Below are 13827 nucleotides of genomic sequence, written 5' to 3'. Positions count from 1 at the left end.
TATTATATTTTATTTTTCAAAAAAGGCATCCAGGCCCTTCTTGAACTCTAGTGAATCAACCATTACAACATCACGTTGCAGAGAGTTCCATAGTCTCACTGCTCTTACAGTAAAGAATCGCTGTCTTTGACTATGATAAAACCTTCTTTCAACTAGACGTAGAGGACGCCCCCTTGTCACCGGCCTAGGTGTAAAAAGATCATTATACAGATCTCTGTACTGCCCGATCATAAATTTATTTACAATAAGATTGCCCCCAAGTCATCCTTTTTTTACCAAACTGAATAGTTTGCCAAAATGTCTTGGTATTGCAGTTCACCCATTCCCTTAATAACCTTGGTCGCTCTTCACTGCACCCGCTCTAGTTCAGCTATGTCTTTCGTATACACTGGAGGCCAAAAGCTGTACCCAGTATTATAAGTGTGGTCGCACTAGTGGCTTAACTATGTTTTTGTTATGAGCAAAAGGGCCTCTTTTAATCCCTTTATGACCTTGGACATATGAGTACGTCCAAGGTCACCTGCCCCTGCTTGATGCGGGCTCTAGAACTGAGCCTGCATCTTTTCCAGCACATGACAGCTGATCTGATTAGCTGTCATGTGCCCCTAATAGCCACGGATGGAATCACGATCCACCCGCTGTTATTAACATGTTAAATGCCGCTGTCAATCTCAGATAGCAGCATTTAACATAGCCGCACCAGAAGCGCTTCATAAAACCCGCCCATTGGTGCGCCTGTCACATGATCGCGGGTCTCCGATGGGTTGGCATGAAAACCTGGGGTCTGCAGGAGACCCCTCTGGTTGTCATAGCCTATCTGCTCTGAGCACCGCCCAGAGGTCAGCGCTCATAGCAAGTGAGTATTTTTGCTACACACAACAAGGCTGAAGTCCTGCTATGTGTAACAGGCAAATCAGATGATCGCAGCTTCTAGTTTCCCATGGAGACTATTGAAGCCAGTATAAAAATAAAAAAATGTTTTTAAAAATATAAAAAAAATGAAAAAAATAGAAAAAGTTCAAATCACCCCCCTTTTGCCCTATTCAAAATAAAACAATTAAAAACAAAATAAAAAATACACATATTTGGTACCGCCGCTTTCAGAACTGCCCGATCTATCAAAAGAATTTATCCGATTAGTAAATGGCGTAACGAGAAAAGAAATCAAAACGCCAAAATTAAGTTTTTTTGGTCGCCGCAACATTGAAATAAAATGCAATAACAGGCGATCAAAAGATTATATCTACACCAAAATGGTATCAATAAAAAAAGTCAGCCCGGTGCGCAAAAAATAATCCCTCACCCAGACATAGATCCCGAAAAATGGAGACGCTATGGGTCTCAGAAAATGACGCCATTTTTTTTTTTTTTTTTTTTTTTTTTTTTTTTTTTTTTTTTTTTACAAACTTTGGATTTTTTTTAATCACTTAAATAAATAAAATAATTAAATAAAAAAGAACCTATACATGTTTGGTATCTACGAACTCGTAATGACCTGGAGAATCATAATGGCAGGTCAGTTTTAGCATTTAGTGAATATGGTAAAAAAATTATATATATAGTGGAATTGCATGCACTTTATTTGCAATTTCACCGCACTTGGAATTTTTTCTCGTTTTCCAGCACATGAATGCTGTCGTTCAAAAGTAATACTCGTCCTGCAAAAAAAGGAGCACTCACACGGCCATATGGACGGAAAAATAAAAAAAGTTATGGCTCTGGGAAGAAGGGGAGCAAAAAAAAAATGAAAAAAAACAAAACGGAGAACCCAAGGTGGTAAAGGGGTTAATGCAACTAATGATTTTGACTTGGCAGCAGCTGCCTGGCTCTAGTTATTTCTTGAAGAAAGCCGTGCCTCCTTTGTAGTCTCCTGGCAGAGTCTGTAGGCCGCTCCTTGGGACTGACTTTGTGCTGAAAGTTGAACTCCACCATCAACAACAGTAATTACAGTCAGGAACTTTCCATTACTTACAAGGCCCATTGAATCAGTGTGATGAAGCACCGCAAGTGGCCAGGTGTTGATTGGGGATGCCTCCACACCAGGCAACACTTTACGCACCTTCTCCACAGCCTCCTCAATTAACATTTTCCCGTCCGCAAAAAAGGGCAGAATGTATCAAATGTCACACTGACTGGCTCCTTCTTATCTATAACTGGGCAACTTAGTAAGCGACAATGCTGGAAGCATCATGGCTGTCATGGGTTTGGAGAAAGTAACATATAGTCACTGCATAGTACATAGCCTCAATTTCAATGTGTATAAAAGGTGAAATTTTTTTCAAACAAAAATTCATGTGCTTTAAATGGCTCCAATTTTTCTTTACCAGCATCATCGTTTTTTTCCAAAAATGAGTATCTTGTGGAATTGACTGGTATATGTTCCCCCCGGTAGAGCACTGCTCAGGATTGGGACCCAGAGCTGGGCACAAAATGAAAACCATTTAAGAGAAAATGAATGTGCAACCATACAAGACTACAATTTTCTTTACCGTCATCTTCATTTTTAGAAGACATTTGTATTTTATTTGCATCGATGGGAGTGAGTTAACACTCAAATCACCTACCCGGAGAGCACCACAAGTCCCAGAATATCAATCACAATTGCTGCATTATTGCTCCGCATCGACAGAAGCAGAGGGAGCAAGCCCCAGGTATGGATGTTATAGCTCTGATGTGAAATGCTGAAATGTAGCAGTTTAATGGGGATTGTATTTTCAACAAACTCTGGATGAATCAGTTGTACAAGGAGATTAAAATAAATAAATAAAGTTTGAAATATATCTTATCATAAATTTTAGCTTCTTTCCCCACGAATGACACTTCACCATCCATTCTGGAAAAAAAAAACCTAGACCAACTCCATCTTGAGAGGGACTGCCAGACTACTGAAGTTTAAAGTTACACCTCTTATTATATTTTATGGAAAAAGAAGGGGGAGGAGGATTGAGGAGCAGAGTGAGGAACCAGGCAGAGACACATAGACATTACGTTGAACTTTCAAGCAAGTCTTTTCCCTCACCCCAGACCTGAATTCACATCTTCACTGCTCAGTAATTCTGTACCACTTCCTCTATGCTGCTCCTCTATGTGTTCACTAAGGAATGAAGAGCAAGAATCCCCCTCCGATTGCTGAGTTGTGTTTAGGAGACAGCTAGTTTCCTCCCACCAGCTTAGAGTCAATTGCTAATTAAGAGACAAAGCCTGCAGAGGGGCATACTGGTGAAAAATGCAGGATACAATCATATATTGACCAGAAATAGTGTTATTTCTCATGTACACAGCAGGGCAGCTTGCTCTGTAAAGTTGCTTGAAAGTACAGTTACCCTGTGAATAGACAAGAGATCTGTTACGTCTTACCTTCAGTAGCTCTGTTGACAGCAATAAGTGTGTTCAATATCTTAGAAAAGTTCTCACCAGTGTAAAGGTCATGCGCCTCAAATAGCTGTGGAGAAATCACAATCCCAATGTATCAGTTTATCATTTCAAGATGTATCTGCTTATTTTTAAGGTAACAAGTTTCTCCCTATTCCAGTCTCTAAATTGCGGAAACCCAGCTTTCTAGGGTAACCACAAGTGATCCATCAATATTAAGCTAGGCGGCTTGCCACTTACATGTTTTAGAACTTAAGATATTTCAGATATTTGCCTAAAGACATTCCAAGTAATTGTCTGTAATCTGTCAAGTGTTCTCCGAAGACATCAAACTTACGTAGAGCAGCAGTGACATGGTGTCAAGGGTGAGACATTTTACCCTCAATCAGGGGGCTTGTGTCACCTCTGGACCCATCAGATCACACTTGGAAAGGCGCAGGGCATGTTGGGTTATAGACAGAACATTCAGCTGCCAAGTGGGAAGCCAAAATTAGATACTGGAAACAAAACAGGTTACAGCAGCAAAGCAGATCTAGGTAATTCTTCTGGAATGCTTTCCCACAATCGTAAAAACTTAGAAGCCTGCATGGAAGGGTGCCATGATACACCCTATTCTTATTCATATAGATACCAATATACCGAGGATGATGCATTTATCTATAGAGTAATGTCTCCTGCACGCAGAGAATTCTATAGGCTCAAAACATACCTTGAATTTTATACGGAGCACATAGAGTTTACTATTTTGTACTTTTTCCGCCATGCTCTATAGCATTGGTCCCCAACCTTTCTTGGTTTCAGAGCTACATTCAGGTCTGAGAGATGGTCATGAGCCACATCCAGCGTCCACCACCCAACATTAGTGACACCCAAACCCCCATTACTGGTATAATGACAAAGCTTCCCCACAGAAAGCAAACCAAAATCTTCTGTCCCTGACCCTTATAGACAATATACTTGCATCCAAAGATTCCTACGCTACCCCCATTTGGTATTCTCACATAAAACACACTCCCAACACACTACCACATCCATCTTCAAGCACCCCTGTAACTGGCAGTTTCATACTCCGGCTTAAGATATTTATTTCTTCATATTTTTCTATTCTATGAAGAACATTTCTCAAAAGCCACCACCTGGAAACCTTCTCTACAAAGCCGTTTGCTACACCGGGTGCTAATGGACCAAACTGGTAGACCGCCGTGAGCCACACATCATGGCCTACGAGCCACATGTGGCTCCCAAGCTACAGGTCGGAGATCTCTGCTCTATAGAATACCATAATATAGAGGTATTTTTCTATTTAATAGAGGAATAAATGGTGGCAGCACATAGGGTGGCTGCTAGTCTGTAATAATAGATTAATAGGACTCTGTGCCATTGTATAAACATAGGCCCCCATACACATTAAAGTCAGTCAAAATAGTCAATACTGGTGGGATTGATCGTCCAGCTAATCCCTATATGGGCCTCCCGGCTCTCACCCGTCAGAAGATGTGGGTAGAGATAGGGGCAGGCCGATTGAATTCAACCGCCTGACCCTTTTGTTCTCCAGAAGAGTAGCATTTACCAGAGCTGTCCGGATGCGACTTCCTCCACTTTCCCTATTGAAAACACAAATGCTCGGCGAAATCGAGAGAGATGGCTGACTGCTGACCGCTGTCACAGCCGTATGGCCACCAAGACAGCAGTTCTCTATAGCTGGCTCTGGGCCCCCGTGCCGCAGATAAGTTCAGGATAAGTTTGGAAACTATAAATTTGAGAGTTTGGATTTTAAGCTTAACCCAATTGGAAAAAAAAAAGTATTTCTGAATCTCCCCTAACTTTTATCAATTCAACATATCAGCTACAAGCTGAGCATTTTATCCAATGGTTTATATAAAACTACACAACAAATATATACTGAGAAAAAGCCAGGATAGTGCATCTTGGCAGGCAGTTCTCCAGAATGGAGATGTAGTATATAACCAATGTTTTATTCAGATATAACATCCAGAAATAAACCATCTCGGAGTATGAACCTTGAGTAAACATTTCGTTTATAATCTTTGTTTAAAGGGAACCTGTCACCATGTTTTCCCAATATAAATTAAGGCCATCGCCTTTAATAAGTCAAGTCACCACCCCCTCTTCAGTTCCAAAGAAATATCTTTTATAATGCCCCCATATGGCACGGTCTGGTCCGATGAGCATCGCTGGTCTTGCTTCGGCGCCTTCTCCATCCCCGCAATCGCCATCCTCCTGCCTGCTTTATGTGGAAGACATGTCATATGTCATCCACACAGCGCCCCCGATTGTTCTCCTGCGCACTTCTCCCTGCCCTGCTGATGTCAGAGCAAAGTTCCTGCGCAGGAGCGAGATTGGGGGTCTGTGTTGATGACATAGGACGCGTCATCCACATTAAGCAACTAGGTGGACGGGAGTAGAGAAGGCGCTGAAGCAAGACCAGCAATGCCTATTGGACCGAACCTTGCCAAATGGGGGCAATAAAAGGTATTTTTTGGATATGGAGAGGTGGCTGGAAACTTATATACAGCTTGCTAGAATGCCGTAAAAGAGGCAGTAAAGGTGGTGGCTTTAGCTTATATACAGGGTGGTCCAAAAGTAGGTGGACAGAAAGTGTAATAAGGTTATGAAGGGGAAGATTTATCAAACACTAAATTGCAGCCGCCTGTCTGGATCATCCTCCAATAAACCATGAATTAGACGTGGACGATAAGCTTTCCACCCAATAGATTTCAGGATTCGCATGATAGAGGCTCGTGAAATTCCCAATTCCAAAGAGGCTCTTCTCGTGGACTTTTTTGGACTCTGAACAAATGTTTCAGCAACAAGTTGTTTATTATCTTCTATACAGACTGTCGAGCAGTTTTTGGAGCATTAAGGATTGAGCCAGTGGCATTGAATTTGTCACGAATGCGGTAAATGGTTTGTCTCTTTGGGGCTTGAGTACCAAATGTTTCAACCCAATTTGCTCTAACGGTTTCAGCATTTTGAGATTTCCAATACTCTGTTAAAATCCATTTTCTTTGATCTGTATTTAAATTATTTTCCATTATGTGTTATCTGAATTATCTGAAAAGAAAACAGATTTGGGGGAGATCTATCTGTGAAAACTAGATCTGTGAAACTGGCTCAGTTGCCCTTAGCAACCAATCAGATTCCACCTTTCATTTTCCAAAGAGTCTGTGAGGAATGAAAAGTGGAATCTGATTGGTTGCTAAGGGCAACTGAGCCAGTTTCACTTCACACCATGTTTGATAAATCTCCCCCTTCATAACCTTATTACTCTTTCTGTCCACCTACTTTTGGACCACCCGGTATATATTGGGAAAACTTGGTGACAGGTTCCCTTTAATTCACACATTTTGCCATCTTTTATTGATTTATTTAGCTGCTTTTTAAGTGCAAGTAGAAATCTTGCCTTTCCCATTGAGCCTGAATTTTGAACTGGATTTGTAGTCATCCACAAAATCCATTTATGTTCTCCTCCTCGGTGATGCTATTCAGAGACGCTCTTCTCTGTTGTATTCTTATAGCTCAGAGTTTATTACTCTGATACATTTCTTATACATTATTTGTAAATACTGAGTATAGCACAATACCCAACAGTTTAGTACATTTCATTTATGATAGAAAGATAAGCAAGTTTTATTTTTCCTCCGTAGCAGTAACCAAATAAGTAACAATTTACACAATGTGGATTCTTCGGTTTTCTTTTAATGTTTCTGGGCTCTTTACTCATTTTACAGTTTATTGGGCTAAGCACCAGTTTCTAACCCTTGGAAGGATGAAGAGAAACAAACAAAATCTATATATAAATACATATAGAATATTTTGCTGTAACATGCCAGAACTAGAAATAATCAGCCAGACAAAATATACCATCATTCCATATCGTATACATTCCTCTGACAAGCCACAACAGCTTGTCATGTAGAACTGATAAAAAAAAAAAAGACAAAGAAAAGATGCATTTTTTCCAAGATTTGCATTTCCAATGTTGTATTTGTATGTATATAATAACTGGTCAGAATATATGGAGCTAAGGGAGACCTAAATCATGCCTGGGGCCAATATAATAGGGTAGAAAGCTAAAAGAGACACCCATATCAGTCAGATCTCTGTCTGCTGTAGGACATATGAAGTACGGTAATGCAGACGGCGATATGAGCGCTGTACATGCACGAGATGCAAGGTGAAAGAGTGACGTTTCATCAAAACGGTGGGGCCATCAGTCAAGGCCAAGCAGAAGATGATCGGTGGGTTTATCGAGGGGGGGCTGAAACACTTGTCAGACCGGTTGCATAATCAGAGTTGATTTTCTCTACAATACAATGTCTGCGGCCACACAGGTCTGTTTGAACGTGTCTTAAAGAGACTGCAGCTATATGCCGAGACTTTGAAGACATTGAAGGAACTGGGAGGGTAGGTGGTCTTCTCATCCATCCTCCCAGCGGATGGTCAAAGAATAAGGAGATTGAACAAGATTCTACAGTTGAACAACTGGCTACGTCAATGGTGCCGTCAGCAATGTTTTGGTTTTCTTGACCATGGAGAGAATTACCTGTATGATGGATTCTTTGCTAGAGATAGGTTGCATCTTACGAAAATAGGAAAACTCATAATACTGCATATAGAATCTGCCCTACCTGAAAGCAACAAATTCCAATCCTGTGTTACTTACAGGACTTTTTGCTATGGCTTTGATAAAACAGTTTTATCTGCTGCAACTCTGCTAGTCCTCTCAGTGATGAGCTCCTGCTCTGTAATCCTTGATATCCAACAAGGCCCCAGTGCTGATTGTCAGCTTTCTGCCCATGTTTTCATTTATGTTGGCAGAAATCTGTCATTCAATGGTGGCGGGTGACAAGTATATAGAGGGCTCAAAGTTGAGAAGACTAGCAGATAAAATTGTGATTACTACAAAAGCTACAGCAAGTAGCCCAGCATGTGACACAGCTCTGGAATCGGGGTCTCTATCCCTATTTTATGCTGTTCTTAGATTAAAAAGCATAAAGCTGGTGACAGATTTCCTTTGACATCACCTAACCTGCAGAGTAGATAGTAAAATAAAGACATAACTCTACTAATAGACCTCCTGAAATAAATGATCACAATCCTATGGTGACCTGCTAAAAAGAAAACCCCCTTGAAGGCTACTAACCTATTAATATTTTAGGGGTGTAAGATTTAACTATTTTCATTTAGCATGGACTCTGGATATGTCACGACAGGGTCTTTCCTCTCTCTGTACCAGTCTTTCGCCCATGTAGTTATGTGTTACGCAAGGTGAGGGAAGGAACAAGTGTACAATGATGGGAATACGGGGAAGGGAGCCCAACAACTAAGGAAAGGGGGAGTGGAGACCCCCTAGGCAGACCTAATATCACCCTGACTACCCTATCGTCCCTATATAGGTTCCGCACCTATCGCCAAGCAGGAAACCTAGTCCCTGAATGTCCCTAGAGCTTGGCCCTAGGTAGGGAGGGGACAGGGTGAACACTAGTCAGGCCCCACTGTAACTAAAGACAGCATGGTAAATAAACAAAGGGAATACACTTGGCTTCAGAAGACACCAGAGAGATAACACCAACTGTCCTCCAAGGGAAGTCCAAGAACAATCTAGCCGACTACTAGTGCTCCAGGCATGGACAGAGGAACATGGAACTATCACCGGCAACTCTCTAGAGACACAGAGTTTTTAACTATCAAGCAAGGGTGTGTCAATCAGCAACAGAAGGTGGAGGTCGCCTCTGGTTCCTAAAGGAAGGAGGATATCACTACACTACAGAGATGAGAGGATCAAGAAGGCATCTGCAAAGCCAAGCGCAGTGACCTTCTACAGTCAGATCCAGAGCGACTATCACACTTGATACACCCGTGACAATATGTCTATGGTCTTCATACTTTTGTTATGCCTCTTTCCTATGTTATACTATTGTCTACCTGAATCCCTGTTTGTACCTTTTTCTCGTGTGCAGTATCCTTAAATCAGGGGGCGGTAAGATAATAATATTAGGGTATAAGTGACCTGACCTAGTCTGAGCTTGCATGGCATGCTTCTGATGTTACCTGCTGTAAATCAGCTTCATGCATAATAGATTGGAAAGCGATCACTAAACTCACCTCGACACGGAGAGAGCCGCATGCTTTCAGGAACTCACGGATGTTTTCAAGGCAGTCGGCTTCACTCTTCGGCTCCGCGACAAACTAAAGAAAAGAATGAATAGTTACAAATAAGTGTTACATAAATTACAAGGCACAAACAGATCACGAAAAAATAATGGCAGTGATGACAGATGCACACTTGGACAGAACAACATCAGGGTAGTATTAGGCTATGTTCACACAGGGCGTTTTTGCTGCAGCAAAACCTGCTCTCTTGGCAGTAAAGTTTCTGCCTCAAAAAAGCAGGTTTTGCTGGGTTAGTGCTGTGTTTTTGTCACTGTCCATTTGTCTCTTGTGCATGCTGATAAAGTTTAGTAAAAAAAATTAAAAAAAATTACCTAATTCAACTTTCACAGGTTTTGGCACAAAAAAACGCACAACAAAACCTGATACCTGCATTTTTGCACTACCCATTGCTCTCTATGGGTGAAAAACGCTGAAAGAAGGGACACGGTGCATTCTGCAAAAACGCAGCTCTTTGACAAAACAGTCAGGAAAAACCCAAAGTGTGTGCATGAGATTTCTGAAACCTCATAGACTTTGCTGGTACTGTAAAACGCTGCTGAAAATTGGCACTAAAAAAGCCCAGTGTGAACATAGCCATAGGGTTATGCTGTTCACTTGTTAGCAAGCACCACTGATAACTAAAGCTTAGGAGTCTTAAACAAGTTATCTGGGAACACAGGAGTATAACTCTGAGGGCTTATCTGGGAAATAAAAGAAAACTCCACAATATACCGCCGACCGGTATTCCATCCGTCTGTACTTCCTGCAGCAGCGATGACATCCCATCACAGGGATATGTGCCCGCTGCAGGCAATCACTGACTGCAATGATGACACGCCAGTTAGTGACTACCTAAGGTCGGTCACATGCAGCAGGTAGTACACACTGACTTGGGACTGGACAGAGTCTTAATGAGAGTTTCAAGGATTTGGTGAGATAAATATTGCTTTAACATTTTTTTTTTTTTTAACAAATGCTGAGCATTTTATAAAAATGTTTGTCCCCCAGATTTCACAACACAATAAACAGATATTAGATCCAATGAGACTGGTTTACTTACTTTGCAAAACCATGTCAGAATGACTTTTTGATATTTTAAAGGGAATCTGTCAGCAGGGTTTCGCTATGCAATCTGAGAACAGCATGATGTAGGGACAGAGACCCTGATTCCAGTGATGTGTCACTTACTGGGCTGCTTGCTGCAGTCTTGATAGAATCCCTGCTTTCTCCGCTGCGCTCCACTGATTCTCAGCAAGGTGCCAATCAGATTAGCTGGACTGGCTTGCACGAGACTTAAAGGGGATGTCCACTACTAGGACAACTCCCTTTTCAATCTGAACGTTTGCCCCCATTAAAATAAAAACACCTATACTCACCTCCCGTGCCGGCGCTGTTCCGGGGAAAGTCACACCGGAGCTGACTGGGCACAAGGCTCGTGAGATGCAAGAACCTTACATGAGCACCGGGAACCAAGTGCTGACACCACTGGAATGGCGCCGGCACGGGAGGCGAGTATTAGTGATTTTATTTCAACAGGAGCAAACGTTCAGATGAAAAGGAGTTGTCCTAGTAGTGGACAACCTCTGTAATCCAGTAGTCATATTCTCCTTCTGATAAAACACTGTTTGTATTGAAACTTCAGCAAACTGCAAGTGACACATCCCTGGAATCAGATTCTCTGCCTCTACATCAAGCTGCTCTAGGATTACATAAGAAAAACCTGCTGACAGATTCCCTTGAATTCACTGCTGCTCTAGTATCAAGGCTTCAGGGTCACCTGAGACTTTAAAATGCCAATAAAGTACAATAGTTATTCGGCTGAAAGTCACAAATGTTTTTAAATGTGCAGTCTGCCTGTGAAATGCAGTTGTTCGACATTCGTCATTGTGTAGCCATAGCCCGTAACCCTTTCATTGTGAACCACTTCCCTAGTGCAAAAATGACCTCTCTGAGCACGATATGAAGCAATGTATACATATATACTCTATACATAGAGAGAGATCTGCTATGCTGGTCAAATATCTTTGTGGACTTTTTCTCATCAGCACCAATCAATATCTCCCATCAATCATTGCGGAAAATATAAGAGGGGAAGGGCTGATCCGTGCAATCATTGCATGTGGATCTCTCCCCCATCCACTGCCAGTCATCTCAGCTCAGTGGATTCACCTGTGAAAACCTTAAAGGGTCCCATATTTTGATGTTGGGTCCTGTGAGTTGTAGTTTCCTTCTCTTGTAAAAGGATGAACAAAGCACTAAATATCAATTTGCAGTGATGAAGTCCTGTGAACTTAGCAGAACACAAACTCCCGGAAAAGTACACATTAAAGGGGTTGTCTTTTAAATATAATCCTATTAAAAATGGGCCAGTGGGGTTTTAAAACAAAAAAGAACAGATATTCACACCGCCCCTCCACACCGCTGAATGTAACCCCTTATTTCCCTTTCTGGTGGGAGTTATCCTGTGACCACTGCAGCCACTCAGTGGTCACTAAACAGGTGCAGCAGTGACATTCTGCCTAATCAAGAAGAGAAAGCTAGGAGACTGCTTCTTGCAGCTTTGATGGAACGTTCGAGTTCCAGCCAATCACCGACCATTGAATGGCTGCAGTGTTCACATAACGTCCCCCACCAAAAGAGGAAACAAGGAAAGCAGAAAAGTCACAGGCAGTGGTGCAGAGGAGAGGTGGAGGTCCACTAGTGCTTTTAGAATTTGATAGGAACTGTCAAGCAGGAGATGCTGAGATGTTTCTTCCTTCTGAGGACCCCAGTCATAAGGGCTAATCCATATCCCTCTGTCTCTGGCCGCATGCACTCTCTCTCAGTTCATATAGACACCATTAACTTTGTCCGAAATCACAGAGCAATAGTGCAATAACCAGCAAGGATTATGTACAAGCAGTAGATAAAAATGCAAATATCATAACCACAAAATCTTCATCTGCCTAACTAGTTTCACCTACGTCGGCTTCATCTGGGGCACCTCAACTTTCTCTCTTAATTGTTGCTGCACCAAGATCCCTTCATTCTTGCTGTACGACACATTATATATTATACTATGATTGAATCTGTTCGTTTTTAAGACCAGGTGGGTCCATTTTTAATAATAGCTGGTATGGAAACCCCCATTTGTGCTCTATCTGGCCCCCATTTCACTTTCTGAAGGACAAGAGTGTCTTTTGGCCTCTGTTGAAGTAGAATATGTCTGCATGCCGTTTATTTAAAGGTTTATTCCGGCGCGGCTCACCAACTTATTTGGAGATAAACAGCACCACTGATTTCATGTCTACAGATAACTGCTGGGGTGGTGCACCATTGGCAGGTATTGAGCACTAGTCCTATTACAATATGGACCTGTTCTTGACACCTGCTGATCACACACGCACTCCTGCAGAGATCTGTAACTGTGATCTAATTGGAGCAGCTCACCTCCTGAAGTGGGTGTGAGTGGCCCCGGGATAACCCTTTAAGTTTCCGATATTGGACCATCTTTGATTTCATAATGAAAGCTTTATCAAACCCCTGTGACACTTCCTATAGATTTCTGGTCTGGGAAATCAGATACAACATAAGACTCTATTCACACTTCTGAGGCTATGTGCCCACGTTGCATTTATGAAGCAGAAAATTTCTGCTGCATAAATGCAAGCCCTCTCCCGGAAAAACGCATGCGGAATTCCGCACGCGTTTATCACGCGTTTTCCACATGCGGAATTGCCTTGCGTTTTTTATGCATTGGACTAAGGCAATTCCGCTTGCGGAAACGCAAAATTAAATGACATGCTGCGGATTTTTGAACGCGGCATAAACGCTGCGGAAAAATCCGCAGCATGTGCATAGAAGTTGCGGAATCCCATTGGGGACCATGGGGTGCGGATATACATGCGTTTTTCAAGCGTTTACGATGCGGAAATTCCGCAGCATATACGCTTGAAAAATGCTACGTGGGCACACAGCCTGAGACTCTATTCACACTTCTAACAGAAGGTTGCCACTGTAATTTCCTTCACATTTAATGGCAAAGATAACACCGTATGCAGCACTACACTTAATGTAAAGAGCACAGACGCCACAGGAGAGCCCGACAGACCCCAAGTCCATCTTCTTCAATGGTGTCTGTCATTCCCAGATGTAAAGTTAGTCTCAGCAAAGCCTCATTCAAGTCAATAGACATGTTTTCCTTATGCCATAAACTGTAGCTTATTACATACAAATATTGACTAGTTTATATAAATTTATGAAAACTGAATAAATGTACAGTAACCCCATAAATATTCC

The 13827-nt window shown here is 41.9% G+C and overlaps 1 protein-coding gene across 3 annotated transcripts in view; it reads right to left on the bottom strand.

Moving 5' to 3' along the window:
• Positions 1 to 13827, bottom strand: part of ARHGEF6 (Rac/Cdc42 guanine nucleotide exchange factor 6) — a 127132-nt gene that overhangs the window by 104329 nt on the left and 8976 nt on the right. For all 3 annotated transcript variants that reach the window (XM_073641265.1, XM_073641266.1, XM_073641267.1), the window contains exons 2-3: positions 9502 to 9585; positions 3358 to 3442 (exon numbers count right to left, since the gene is read on the bottom strand). In XM_073641265.1, the coding sequence (XP_073497366.1) occupies positions 3358 to 3442; positions 9502 to 9585 (169 nt within the window). The remainder of the gene's footprint in view (positions 1 to 3357; positions 3443 to 9501; positions 9586 to 13827) is intronic.

Source organism: Phyllobates terribilis, unplaced genomic scaffold (genome assembly GCF_046119375.1).
Source record: "Phyllobates terribilis strain yellow unplaced genomic scaffold, ASM4611937v1 Scaffold_7__3_contigs__length_470593459, whole genome shotgun sequence".
Lineage (NCBI taxonomy): Eukaryota > Metazoa > Chordata > Amphibia > Anura > Dendrobatidae > Phyllobates > Phyllobates terribilis.
Note: the sequence above shows the minus strand (reverse complement) of the source record. Positions and strands in the feature narration are given on the sequence as shown.